Consider the following 13458-nt stretch of genomic DNA (forward strand, 5'->3'; position numbering starts at 1 on the left):
GTTCGAAAGAGACCCATGACGTTGGGGCTCATCTTGGACCAGGCCTCCTGATTGTGTGTTTCTGAGTAATCTGATGCAGGTTTAGATTGTCCAGTCCAACTTTCAGCAATTGCCCCGACGGTATTATGGCGCACCGGTGTAAAGGTTCAATCGCCGGCATGGCAGCCCTGCTGACAAACCAACATGGTATCCGGAACAGCGGAGGCTGATTTGCTCCGCAGCTCCGATGCATCCGGATCAACTCCATCTGAATCCGGCGGTACGAGACCGAGTACGATCACCTCGTAGCCTCATGCCTATTTAGGCATAAACCACCGGGAACGCGTACAGCGTACTCGGTGCCTCGTACTTAGTCAGCCTTGGATCACATTTCATAGCCTCGTCGCTGTTTACCGAGGCTGATCCTCCTCCATTTACATAATGGTAAATAGTAGCTGCGAAAGTGGCAGAATACAAAGACATTAAACAATACCACAAAGATATTTCTATCCTCCTCGAACTTCTCGAGGGGTGAAGGACCCCTTGCCATGGTATCAAACATGAACTTTCCTGTTGTGGATGTTTGGGCAAATCCCATAGCCCTTGTATGTGTCCAGCCCGATCCGATCTCTGCCCACTCCCTCGTGGCTTCTATTGCTTGATTTGCCCTATACGACGAAATGCTCCTGACACTAGCTATAGGATGGTGTACCCGAGGCTCAGCGGCTCTTCCAACAAAGTCATGCCGATCCTGACCTCCTGCGACGTCGACCAACACCTCGGGAATTGATCGCCATGATGGACTCAGCAGGTGTCTCACAGATCTGTCTGGCATCGTGGCGCCGGCCTGGCAAGGTGGTTTTCTCCAACGATCAAGTCGCCGAGTTCACCAGGGCATACCCTGATCGAATTTTCGGCCTCGCGTCGGTGGACTTGCTGGACCCTGTAAATGCTGTGAAAGAACTCGAGCATTACGTGGTAAAAGAGGGCTTCAAAGGCTTGCGCGTCGTGCCATGGTTATGGGGTCTGCCCCCCACAGACGCTCATTACTGGCCGCTGTTTGTCAAGTGTATCGAGCTTGACATCCCATTCTGTACCCAAGTTGGTCATACCGGTCCTCTGTGTCCGAGTGAACCAGGTCGCCCGATCCCCTACATCGACACCATTGCCCTCAAGTTCCCTCAACTTAAAATCATATGCGGTCACATAGGATATCCTTGGACGGCTGAAATGGTAGCCGTCGCTTGGAAGCATGAGAACGTCTATATCGATACCAGCGCGTATCTCCCCAAATACTATCCCTCGGAGCTGATCACTTTTGCCAATACGACTGGACGCAAGAAGGTCATGTTCGGGACCAATTTCCCCCAGCTGACTTGGAACGCTTGTGTTGATAGCGTTGAGAAGCATCTGTTGGCAGAAGGAGGCTTTCGGCGCGAAGTGGTTGCAGAATTCATGGGTGGAAATGCGAGGAGGGTATTGAAGCTAGACGCGCCGGTGACACAGAAAGCAAAAGCCTCGCTTTGAGATCGTTAGCTAAGAAAGCTGTCATCCAGAGAAGCGGTTTGGTCGGTAATCTGTATACGACACAGAGTTGGGTCTTCAAAATTCCATTCCGTCGGCCCCAGTAACGCCGTCTTCGTCTCGTTCTCTTTTGACGCGGACCATTTCACTCTTGAGCAGGGATTTGACAAATCCATCAAACAGTTCGACATAGGACTTGAGACTGGTCTTTTCCCAGTCATTTAGCTTTCTCATGGTCACGCCGTCCTCGACGTATCCATTTGTCTGAGCGTCAGGCGCGTCGTTGTTGCCGAATTGGTCGACTTCGTTGAGCAGTTCGGTGACCTTGGGTACGGAGAGCGGATCAAAGGCTTCGGCGCGACTCATGTCACCACCGGATGTGATGGGTACGCACACTCGTCCCGTGCCAGGGTGCACGACGAAGGGGCTCTTCAGCAAATGGATCCTCTTCTTGCCGACTTCAACGTCTAGTCTCGGATAGGTATACTCTAGGAGAATGTCCTGTTTGGCTTCAACCAAGGCCTTAGTGTCCAAGGTCTTGCTGACACCAGTCTTGGCCAGAGAATCAATGTCTTCCCATTTTCTGATGCTGGGCCGATCTGGGCTGCTTGACCACTTTTTGACCAGGGCCTCGTTCAGTGCTTTGTCCGGGAGCAATTGAAGGAGGCGGTCTTGCCCTTTCTGAGACAGAAAGGGCTCCTGGTCGATCAAGACCTGTTGGAAGTACGGCTTCAAGATCTCAAGGCTTCGGGCAATGTGAGGATGGAGTGGTCGCTTGAGATTTACTCTCTTGCCACCTTGCACACCTCCCTTCAGCACTTCAAAGTATCCAGTGATCGCTTTGCGCTTGTCGTCGTCCAGTTCTCTGGCTTCTTTGTCGCTGATCCAAGCGTGAACGCCTCGACGTCCAGAATAGATCCAGATGATGTGTTCGAAGCCAAAGTCTTCTCTCAGTGCAACATCGACGACTTTTATCGCCATCGTGGCAAATGACCAGCACTTTGCACAAATATTTGCCTTTTCACAGCATGTGCGGATGTCATCGTAGTCCGTCAAATCAATGTCGAAAACAATCTCCTTGCTCAATGGTCTGAACATGGAGCTTTTCTTTAGAGTCTTCCGCTCGCTTGGATTCGTAGTATAAACCGGCCCGATCTCGAACCGGGAAGGGATGTGTCGCAAGATGTCCTTGCGCAACAAGTCCGCAGTAGGGTATGACTGGTATCGCAGATACGCGTCGTTCGAAAGGGTCAAAGCGAACTCTCGATTCGTGAAGTCGGGACCCGGTTTGGGGGAGTGGTTGAGCCACTGGAAAAGGGATCGAAAGGGGAAAAGTCGAGCGTAGAACTGTTTCATTATAATAGGATCTGAATATGACTCCTGCTGTATAGTCACAGTCGTGCCGAGCGAGTCGGGAGCTGATTGCGGCGGAGAGGAGGGCATGTTCGCTTCACTCGAGGATTGCAAAGCACTCTCGATATCGTCGTCTTCATCGTCAAACAAATCTTCCAACGCCACAGGCCCCTCTTCGGAGGGCTTTGCCATGGCATTGTCCTCACTTCTGTTCACAAACGACGGAGTTGGAGCGTCAGGGAGGTGAATGTCCTCGTCCTGCGAAGCCGGCTGCTGTAGTGGTGAAGAATCTCCCTCCATTTTGATGCCCATATTGACCACTTGTCGAAAGAAAGCAAGCTTTGCACAAGTTGACAATACGTTTGTGGTTACAATATTTTGTCAGATCAGCGCGTGTGGATGAACGTGCAGGCGACGCGTCTACGCGGTCGTGTCACCAATATCCAATTGAGTCACGTGAGCGCGCGTTCCCACTGTGATGTGCAACACCGCGAAACCAGCCCGTCGTACGAGGCACATGGCCCACGGAACTGCTATTCGTACTGAGACCAGATCGACGGCAGTACCGAGTACCTCGTACAATTCAACGCATATACGACATTTATGGAGACGCGAAAAGTAGGATGTCTCCAGCGTCATGGTATGGAGTACAGTTCCCCCATGAAAATCGATTTCTAGATCATCCTAATCTAACCACCCAAAATATCGTCAAGACCCTCGTGGCACATGCCCGCGTCCCAAAGGGCCGGATATGGCTGAGAAACGAAAAAAGAGGTTGTTGTACATCAAGGCAAATTCTCCTTCACTTCATTGGCATCTGAAAACGGTCCCGCATCATGCTTGACCAGTTCCGGCCGTAGGGTCGGGCTGCTCACGTTCATGTGTTCGGGATTCCGGGCACGTTTGATGGCGTCCTCGATTGCGGCACTCAAGGTGGCACTGCCGGTATGCCGATGTGTAGGGCCCGGGGACGAACCTCCTTTAGACCCCTCCAAAGGCAAAATAGCGCTCACCGACGATGACCTCGCCGAGTGGTTGGCTGCGAAGGGCTGCTTGGGAATCACCAGGGGTGATATTGGGGACTCATCGAGGACAGTCAGGGGAGTTGAAGTCGCGGGTGAAGGAACCACTTCCTTTTCATCCACGAAGAACGGAATGCTCTCCTTTGAGCTTGTAGCCGTACTGCTCTTTCGTGAGGCTTCTTTCGCCAGATTTGCCAGTGTTGGTACCCTGGTCGCCGAGCTGGCTTTCTTGACTTCGATAGGTCGCGCAGTGACGTTTCTCGCGACGATAGAGCTGTTGCTACTGCCTATTTTGGGCATTTGTGGGACTTGCGGGATCTGTGGCGTTCTCGCGCTTGGGGTTGACGAGTTTCCTGGAGTGTTCGCACCGGACTTAACACTCACGACGTTGGCTTGAGCTCGGAAGGCCTGTTGAGCTGGTATAGGTGGAACAACAGCATCACTTCGGTAAATCGTCGTCGCCACGCTTGCTCGAGCCAAGCTCGGGGCAAGGCTTATTCGCGGGTCGACGGAAGAAGTGTCCGACCAGGTCGAATCTCTCAAGTCTTTCGGCATGAAGAAATGCTGCTCCAGCTGGGGTGACCCGTTGGCAGAGTTGGAGGCAATGCCTCCAGGGATCGAAGGAACCGGTGGAATGAATCCTGGTGAGTCTGGGGGTGACCGGACAGTTACTCCTGGAATGTAGGCAATCTGGATGACATTCGAAGCTCGAGTTAGGACAGTAGAGGCGATCGAGTGAGCAGACCTAGTGGATTGACGGTTGGCTCGATGAAGCGTGGATTGATCTCTCTTTTCTGGAGGATCCCAAGCCAGAGCGCGTCGTTTCTTGCGCATTCGGCACCTATAAATCACATAGGCAATCACCGCCAGTAGGATTACACCTCCGACAACTCCGCCGACGATTGGGCCGACAGGTGTAGACTTTTTGGGTGATGATTGTCCAGGCAGAGAACCAATTTTGACACAGGTTGTAGACGCGCACGAGTCACACGACTGAGCACTTAGAGAGCAAGTCTCATCCACGCCGCATGCCGGGCAGCTGGGAGGATCAGGGGGGCACTGGACGCATCGACGAAATAAGTGGTGTGCAGAGGACTCGAAAACTTCACTCGAATGTTAGCTAGATTCGGATCCTCGTCTCTGGGAGTGCATACGACCATTCGACGCCATCGCGGCGCCGCTCTTCTTATAGCTTCAATCGTCTACTCCTCACAACCGTAAAGTCACCGGATCAATTACACCTGTCAAACTCAGGTGTATTGATCTCGTCTCAAACCCCTCCTCGTGTCTCTTGAGAGCTCTGCGGTCGTAACGTCGTCGGCTTACAACCCTTCTGATAAGCTCGCAGTGAGGCAAGGTTCGAGAATGCGATAGTGAAAAGATTATGATAAAGAGCCCAATGACTGTGGATCAACCACGAGTTCTTGTTGTGCCGAAAAAGAGAAGATTCCGTGGTCGAAAGGAAATGACTGGACCGTGCCGGGAGCGGTGACCAAACAACAGACAAAAGAATGTGGGAGGAGACAACGTCTCGACAAAAAGCCAAAATCCAACGTGGAAAAGACTGAATCGAAGTAAGTATGAAGCTGTTTGAAGGATTGCAGGGCGCTCAGTGCGAAGGGATGGAGAGGAATCGAAAAACAATCGCAGCTGACTTGGACCGGCAGTCTCGACCCTTCAGCCAACAAAGTGGTGGTGGAGAGGATGGGGACAGCCAAAGGCAACGAGCGAACAGGGACGGGCAAATGGGCATTGATGTTCTCCGGGAACTCAAGGTGATGGTGAGCGAGTGGGAGATGAAGGGGCATTGTACGCGAAGCCTACAGTGGTGGACCACGAATGCGGTTGGTTCACAGGCCGCACTGAAAGAAAGCTTGGTGCGCCTACGGGCTGCCTAGTGCCTGTAAGGGGAAAAGCGCCGCCCGCAAAATCTCTCCTTCAAACAAGCTGCCGCAAGGGTTTTTCACTTGTACTAATCTGAAGAGTTGTTGAAATCTCCTGACCCGACCTGGTCCTTGTTCCAATCAGAAGGCATCGAAGAGTTTACGAGGAGCTTCAGGTCAACCACGAACAGCATCTCATCGAAACCCACGACGGGGTTCGAATCGTCGACGCAGAGCCATCGACGGGAGGTGAGCTCATGTGAGCCCAATGATGAATTGTTTGCCCAGAAGCATGCAAAGGCATATTTGACCCCTTGTGGAATGATCAGCTACCGAAAAGGTTGCAGCAGACTTCTAGTAACACATGAATAGTTTCATCATCACCCACACCGCAAAGTACTCAAGAAACCCTCGAGCCTTTTTTACTTGCCTTCAGATGACGGTACCACATGAATATCGTCCTTGTATGAAGAGGAAGAACAAAAAGAATATTGCTCCCCTTTCACTCATTTCGGAGATGGCCTGAAAATCCGCCGGGAATAGGGGCGGAGATGACTGTTGGGCAGCTCTGTCTGGTACAACATTTGCAATGTCAATTCGGCCTCAGCACGTTTGAAGTCACCACGTCTGAAGTGGAATGGAACGTGTCTCTGCGCAGAATACAGCATATGTCTCCAATATTCCCTGGCGCAGTAATAGTGCTCTGTGTCCCAACTTGTGTAAGGGTTGCCACCTGTGGCGCAGGACCTCACTCAGGCAGATCTAAATATGGGTACATACCTTTTAAGTCAAGGTCTTACGCTGTGGCGCTTCTTTGCGAGCGATGTGAGAGTCAGCCAGATCCATGGAGAATTGGCCGCACACAACGTTGTGGTCATGTCCTAGTCTTTGGTCATCTGGCAAGTCGACTGGAATAGAAGTCGACAATCAATCTGTCCTGAATGTCAAGCATGCGGCGAATTATCCCATCCCGTCCAGCCCGTCGAATACTTTCAGGAGGCATTCCAGCAAAAACTGCGGGGGAGCAGAATTTGGCCCAAGCCGTGGAGGACGCCACCATCGTATGCACGGGGCGAACTCTCCGATACCAAAGACACTGGCAGGCTGGATCCACTGTTTCGTTCCCGTGTTTCATAGCTGAGATCCAGAGATACGATCTGCGTTTGGTTGCGCAGTCCCTCAAGGAGTGCACTCTCGCTGTGCACCAGGTACAGGAGTGATGGCTGTCTGATTACAATCCACGACTAAGGGGGGACTCTACTCATCCTTCTATCAAGGATCATAAGCAGACAGGCAATACGGCCAGGGTGCGGCTGAAAGTCTTCTGTCACTGGGCAGCAGATGGGGATTCGCCAGCCCAGGGATCGGAAGCAACCAGTTAAGCGAAGGCTCAACAGGCTGAGACTGGCCTCCAGTAGTAGGTGGCTTGGTAGCCACCCGCCAGCAGTAGTGCAATGCCTGTCGTCAGCGCTTTGTTCCCATTTCCTTGCGCCTTTAGCCGGATTCGCTTCTCTCAGCTCAGGGGACTTTGAACCCTGCCCAAAAAGGGCTGAGCTGCGTTTTCAGCAGGCTGTGCGGGCGTGTGTGCAACCAGGTGTTCAGAAAACCAAGAAAACTGAAACAACACCTCTCGGTCTCCGTGGTTAACAGGTCATTTTTCAACCATCACCATCTTCTTCTTGTAAAGATCCTAATTCGATTGCAGTTGACCCTTCTTGGTCCTGCTTTCTTTGTCCTCTCCTTTGAGATCCGCCGATTTGACTTTCTTTGCCCGCTTTCGTCTCCGCATCTATATCACCTAATTCATCACCCTGCACTCCCTCTGACAGGCTGTATCAGCCATCAGTGGTCTCCCCTAGTTGCAGCAACTCCTGCCCTCTGACCGGCCCTGGCGGCTGTCAGTCTGTCAGTAAAATCTCACACCTACTCACTGAACCAGTGACCTGCCTGCCATACCACGTATCTTACCCGGTGGAATAACCATAACAACTGCGGTGGTGCCGGGTCTCAACCCTCGAACCGCCTATTCTAGCACAACACCACATATCCTTTCCACCCATTCTTCAACTTCAGCGCCATGGCGAGCCAATATCCGGGTGGCTATGACAACGGCCATCAACTCAGTGACATCCCCCCTGGAAATGTACGTGGATCGAGCCTGACCCCTTGTGAAACGAGCCGAACTGACCCTTTGCGCAGGCTTACCGCCCCAATGAACATCATTCAGACGACGAAGCAGAGCATTCCTTGCTACACCAGAACGCTGCATATCAGTCGCAATACGATGACCCCCATTCCCGCCCGTTGACGCCAGGGCAAGAGTCGATCTACACCCTGAATGAGACGTATGTAGGGGGAGACAAGTCACAAGCCCCAGTCACAGGATACAACCCTCAGCATACTCAGGCGTATGGGGGAGGCTATGGCTTGAGCAATACGCAGGCCGGGTTTCCTACCCCGGGCTATCCTGATCCGACTGAGCGCAGCAATTCTACGGAGGCATGGAAGCAACGACAGGCTCCTGGCTTCGGCACAGTCAAACGCTACGCTACACGAAAAGTCAAGGTCGTCAACAGCGTGCTGAGTATCGACTATCCGGTGCCCAGTGCCATCCAAAACGCAATTCAGTCCAAATACCGGACCGACCTCGAGGGTGGGAGCGAGGAGTTTACCCACATGCGCTACACGGCTGCTACCTGCGATCCCGATGATTTTACCCTAAAGAACGGCTACAACCTTCGTCCCGCCATGTACAACCGGCACACCGAGCTCCTCATCGCAATCACGGCCTACAACGAAGACAAGGTCTTGACCGCCCGCACATTGCACGGAGTGATGCAGAATATCCGCGACATCGTCAACCTCAAGAAATCCGAGTTCTGGAACAAGGGCGGACCGGCCTGGCAGAAGATCGTCGTATGTATCATCTTCGATGGCATCGACCCGTGCGACAAGAACACCTTGGATGTTCTTGCGACCGTTGGTGTGTATCAAGATGGGGTCATGAAGAAGGACGTCGATGGCAAGGAGACCGTGGTCCATCTCTTCGAATACACAACCCAGCTCTCCGTGACAGCGAATCAACAGCTCATTCGGCCGAGCGACAATGACCCAACGTCGTTGCCCCCAGTGCAGATGATGTTCTGTCTAAAGCAGAAGAACAGCAAGAAGATCAACTCCCACCGATGGTTGTTCAATGCGTTTGGCCGCATCCTCAACCCGGAAATCTGTATTCTTCTAGATGCCGGCACTAAGCCCGGCTCGAAGGCTATCATGGCTCTGTGGGAGGCGTTCTATAACGACAAGGATCTCGGAGGTGCTTGCGGTGAAATCCACGCCATGTTGGGTCGCGGGGGTGTTTTTGGACGAAAACTCTTGAACCCTCTGGTCGCCGCGCAGAACTTTGAATACAAGATCAGTAACATCTTGGACAAACCATTGGAGAGCTCTTTTGGCTACGTCAGTGTGCTCCCCGGTGCGTTCTCAGCATATCGTTTCCGAGCGATCATGGGTCGTCCGCTGGAGCAGTATTTCCACGGCGATCACACCCTGTCGAAGCGGCTGGGAAAGAAGGGTATCGAAGGCATGAACATCTTCAAGAAGAACATGTTCTTGGCCGAGGATCGTATCCTGTGTTTCGAACTGGTCGCTAAGGCAGGTTCGAAATGGCATCTGACCTACGTCAAGGCCTCCAAAGCTGAAACCGACGTGCCTGAAGGAGCGGCAGAATTCATCGGTCAACGTCGACGTTGGCTCAACGGTTCCTTTGCCGCCTCCATCTACTCGCTCATGCACTTCTCCCGTATGTACAAATCCGGCCACAACATCATCCGAATGCTCTTCTTCCACATTCAAATGATCTACAACATTGTGTCGGTTATCCTTTCCTGGTTCTCGCTCGCGGCTTTCTGGCTCACCACCAAAATTCTCATGGATCTGGTGGGTCAACCCAGCAGTAACAACAACAACAAAGCTTTCCCGTTCGGCAACAGTGCGACACCAATCATCAACACCGTCCTGCAATACGCTTATCTGGCCTTCCTGCTCTTGCAATTTATCCTGGCCTTAGGTAACCGTCCCAAGGGTTCCAAGGTTGCATACATCATCTCGTTCTGCGTCTTCGCCGTCATTCAGCTTTACGTGATCGTCCTGTCCATGTATCTGGTGGTCAAGGCATTCACTTCGAAAGATGGCACTGATATTGTCACTAACGAAGGGGCTAACGAATTCCTCAAATCCTTCTTCGCCTCGACCGGACCTGGTATCGTCATCATCGCGCTGGCGGCTACATTCGGGTTGTATTTCGTGGCTTCGTTCATGTATCTGGATCCTTGGCACATGTTCACCTCGTTTTTCCAGTACCTGCTCCTCATGCCGTCCTTCATCAACATCCTCATGATCTACGCCTTTAGCAACTGGCACGACGTCTCGTGGGGAACCAAAGGCTCGGACAAGGCGGACGTGCTACCTTCGGCCCAAACAAAGAAGGACGAAAAGGGCAAGGCGACGGTTGTGGAAGAAGTGGACCGACCGCAAGCCGACATCGACTCTCAATTTGAGGCTACAGTGCGGCGTGCTTTGGCGCCGTACGTGCCACCTGAGGAGAAGGAAGACAAAACGCTGGAAGATTCGTACAAGAACTTCAGAACTCGACTGGTGGCGACGTGGATCTTTTCGAATGCCTTGCTCTCGGTTGTCATTACTAGTGACAGCGTCGACAACTTTGGGTTTACTGTAAGTTTTTTGACATATGTCGGTGATTGGCACTGCTAACTTCTCCCACAGTCTAGGGCAACCAGCCGAAGCAACCACTTTTTCCAAGCGCTCTTATGGACCACGGCAGCTCTTTCCGTTGTGCGTTTCACCGGGTGCTGCTGGTTCCTTGGCAGGACCGGTCTGCTTTGCTGTTTCAATAGAAGATAGTCGTCCCTCCCAGTGTGTTGGATATGGTCAGGTTTGGATCACGGTTGGCCTTGAAGGGAGAAGCTTAAGCTTATTTCCGATATCGGTCTCCTTTGGGGCTGAAGTTGGTGAAGACACAGTTCCTGTCGGATTTAGCAGCGGACTCACAATAAAATGGTGTTGGGGTTTGGAATAAATACATGTATCGGATAAAAGTGTTGCGTTTATGTTTGCTGGTCCTGCAAGGAAGCGAGGGCTGTGGATGCCACCCGCGTCATGTGAGCACGCCAGGTTCCCATACATACATGATCCAAGCAAGTGGCACTCGACCGCAGGGCCTTACCCTCTGACTTTCCGGACTTGTAAATCGTGATAACCATCTACATCATCTACATTATTTGTGAATTTCTCTTTCGTGGATTTCTTTGCACTGCCAATATTCCATTGTCCTGCCTCCGCTGTCCCGCACCCGTTCACGGAAGCAGACACGAGAACGCCGAGTTTCAAGCTGCGCCCTGCCCTCTTTGTTCCTCTTCCCGATCCGACTAACACGCCCGCCTCCGTCGACCACCCCCTGCCCTCCACGCTCTCTGGCCTGATTCACAGAGTTCTTTAGAGGGACATATCGATCGAGTTCTTGTGTCACCCCGTGGTGACGACCGACCGACAAGATGATGAAAATATGGTCGATGGTACGAGCGGTTCCCAGTGCCTATCGCAAATCACTGATGGCAATTTGCAGAAACAACAGCAACAGAAGGATGAACAGGCACAAGGAGTGACGCAGAAGAAGAAGAAGGTCACAGCCGCTCAACTTCGCGTGCAAAAAGGTGAACGGTTCCCTTTGTCTGGCTGGAGAGGCGTCTAATACAGTTTCTCGCAGATCTAAGTGAATTGTCCCTCGGGTCGACCATGAAGACGACATTTCCCAATCCCGACGACATCCTCAACTTTACTCTCACGATCGAACCAGATGAAGGCATGTACAAGGGTGGTAGCTTTGTGTTCAACTTTGCCATCAACCAGAACTTCCCGCACGATCCGCCCAAGGTCAAATGTACGCAGAAGATCTACCATCCAAACATTGACCTAGATGGAAATGTCTGCTTGAATATCCTAAGAGAGGATTGGAAGCCGGTATTGAATCTAAACGCCGTCATCGTGGGCATGCAGGTAAACTCTCCATGCAATGTCGAGCGTCACGGGTGGCAACTAACTCGCTGAATAGTTTCTCTTCCTCGAGCCCAATGCGTCCGATCCGCTCAACAAGGAGGCGGCTGAAGATCTCCGAAACAACCGAGAGGGTTTCCGGCGTAATGCAAGGACGGCGATGGGAGGCGGGTCTGTGAAAGGACAGACTTATGATCGAGTATTGCGGTGATACCAGTGAGGTCTGAGGGGTCAACATGATGACTGAAATGATTGAACGACAAGTCGAAGACAAGATATTTAGGTTGCAAGCTTCACTTACAGGTTGCGGTCGAGTCTTGGTAAGGCTAGAGGCGTTGAAGGGGGGGCGCCACATGGCTGGTCAGCTATGCACAGCGTGTTTGTCATGAAGCCGGAGTTGATTTCGAGTTAGACGGTGAGCAACGCCTGGCAAGACTTCCCTCGAAACATCTCCCCAATGTCAAAGACCGTAGGAGATTCCAGACAATGGTCGGTTCTATCACCCGGGAATCTTGAGGATTAAGATGAGTGCCCGGGGTTTTCCTTTGCGCTTTGAGCTCGTATGAGGCTGGCTCGCCTTGGATTGAGGTGATGTCCCCGTCACTCTCCTCGTTTCCACCCGTCATCTTGTGTCTACTCAACTGCGCCAGATCAAGCACATTGACATCCTCGTCCCTCGGTTCTCCGTCTCTACTTTTGTGGTCCTTGTTGTGGAGGTTTCCCTTGACCATCGAAAACTCCAATTTGCCAGTCCTGCACGCTCAGCCTTTCCCCGTGTCGTTGTCTGCAATACCCGGTTTCTCCCAAGCACATACGGTGTACTTGTATGTCTCAGTCACGGGTTTAGCTGACTAGACAGGTGGCCCATGTAACACGATGCGATACAAGGAGCAGGGGTTTTCTTTTCCACCTATCAAATGCATCTGCCTCGGACGCTACATGGTCTATGTCCGAAGCATCTCCCAACAATCTGGCCCAGGCATACCCTTGACAAGTAGTCTAGGACAAGGACAACCTTGTCTGCATCGCCGTTTCGCGCGATCACTCCAGCTTCGATAGCTCCTACAAAGACTCACACGTTCTACTTGTTATATCACTGTTGTCAAACAAGTTGAACGGCAAACCCAAATTCAATAGAGTGTCTCGAGTGTCTAGTCTGTAATGATGAAGATCGTTCTCACGGGAGCCACTGGTTTTGTCGGGAGGGAAGTCGTGGTCCAAGCGATCGAGAACCCGAGGATTTCCTCCGTCATTGTACTGACGAGGCGCGACATTGACGAGAGACTGAGCCAACGTCCCAAGGTGCAGGTGATACGGCACGAGGACTTTTTATCCTATCCGCCAGACCTCCTCGAACAACTCCGCGGAATTCAAGGCTGTGTTTGGTAAAGTAGTCCCAAATATCACCATGTTTTTTTTTGGGCCAGGTAGAAGGGCTAATCCCATAGGGTATTCCCAGGTGTCTGGGAGGGAAGGTGGAGGACTTTCCCGATCTGCAGACTGCGAGGACGGTCAGCGTGGATTTCGCCTTAGCCGCCGCCAACGCCTTGGTGAGAGATGTCTGTCCGACACGCGGAAATTGAAGGTACGGTGTACCGCACTGTCGGCGGCAAACTTGTTCTTTT

The 13458-nt window shown here is 52.1% G+C and overlaps 4 protein-coding genes across 4 annotated transcripts; 2 read left to right on the plus strand and 2 right to left on the minus strand.

Moving 5' to 3' along the window:
• Window positions 1–539: 539 nt before the first annotated feature.
• AYO20_05795 (hypothetical protein) lies at window positions 540–1506 on the plus strand (the record flags this gene model as incomplete). Its single annotated transcript, XM_022644087.1, has 2 exons — window positions 540–584; window positions 682–1506. The coding sequence occupies 2 exons, from the start codon at window positions 540–542 to the stop codon at window positions 1504–1506; spliced, it is 870 nt and encodes a 289-aa protein (XP_022499847.1).
• A 75-nt stretch (window positions 1507–1581) lies between these two features.
• AYO20_05796 (hypothetical protein) lies at window positions 1582–3168 on the minus strand (the record flags this gene model as incomplete). The annotated part of the gene is made up of 1 exon (XM_022644088.1): window positions 1582–3168. One exon carries the CDS (start codon window positions 3166–3168, stop codon window positions 1582–1584), a length of 1587 nt encoding a protein of 528 aa, XP_022499848.1.
• Window positions 3169–3641: 473 nt separating this feature from the next.
• AYO20_05797 (hypothetical protein) lies at window positions 3642–4712 on the minus strand (the record flags this gene model as incomplete). The annotated part of the gene is made up of 1 exon (XM_022644089.1): window positions 3642–4712. One exon carries the CDS (start codon window positions 4710–4712, stop codon window positions 3642–3644), a length of 1071 nt encoding a protein of 356 aa, XP_022499849.1.
• Window positions 4713–7838: 3126 nt separating this feature from the next.
• On the plus strand, window positions 7839–12044 carry AYO20_05798 (chitin synthase 3; the record flags this gene model as incomplete). Its single annotated transcript, XM_022644090.1, has 6 exons — window positions 7839–7904; window positions 7961–10495; window positions 10547–10615; window positions 11406–11493; window positions 11547–11836; window positions 11892–12044. The coding sequence occupies 6 exons, from the start codon at window positions 7839–7841 to the stop codon at window positions 12042–12044; spliced, it is 3201 nt and encodes a 1066-aa protein (XP_022499850.1).
• Window positions 12045–13458: the final 1414 nt, after the last annotated feature.

The sequence above is a fragment of the Fonsecaea nubica genome (assembly GCF_001646965.1).
Source record: "Fonsecaea nubica strain CBS 269.64 chromosome Unknown Scaff35, whole genome shotgun sequence".
NCBI lineage: Eukaryota > Fungi > Ascomycota > Eurotiomycetes > Chaetothyriales > Herpotrichiellaceae > Fonsecaea > Fonsecaea nubica.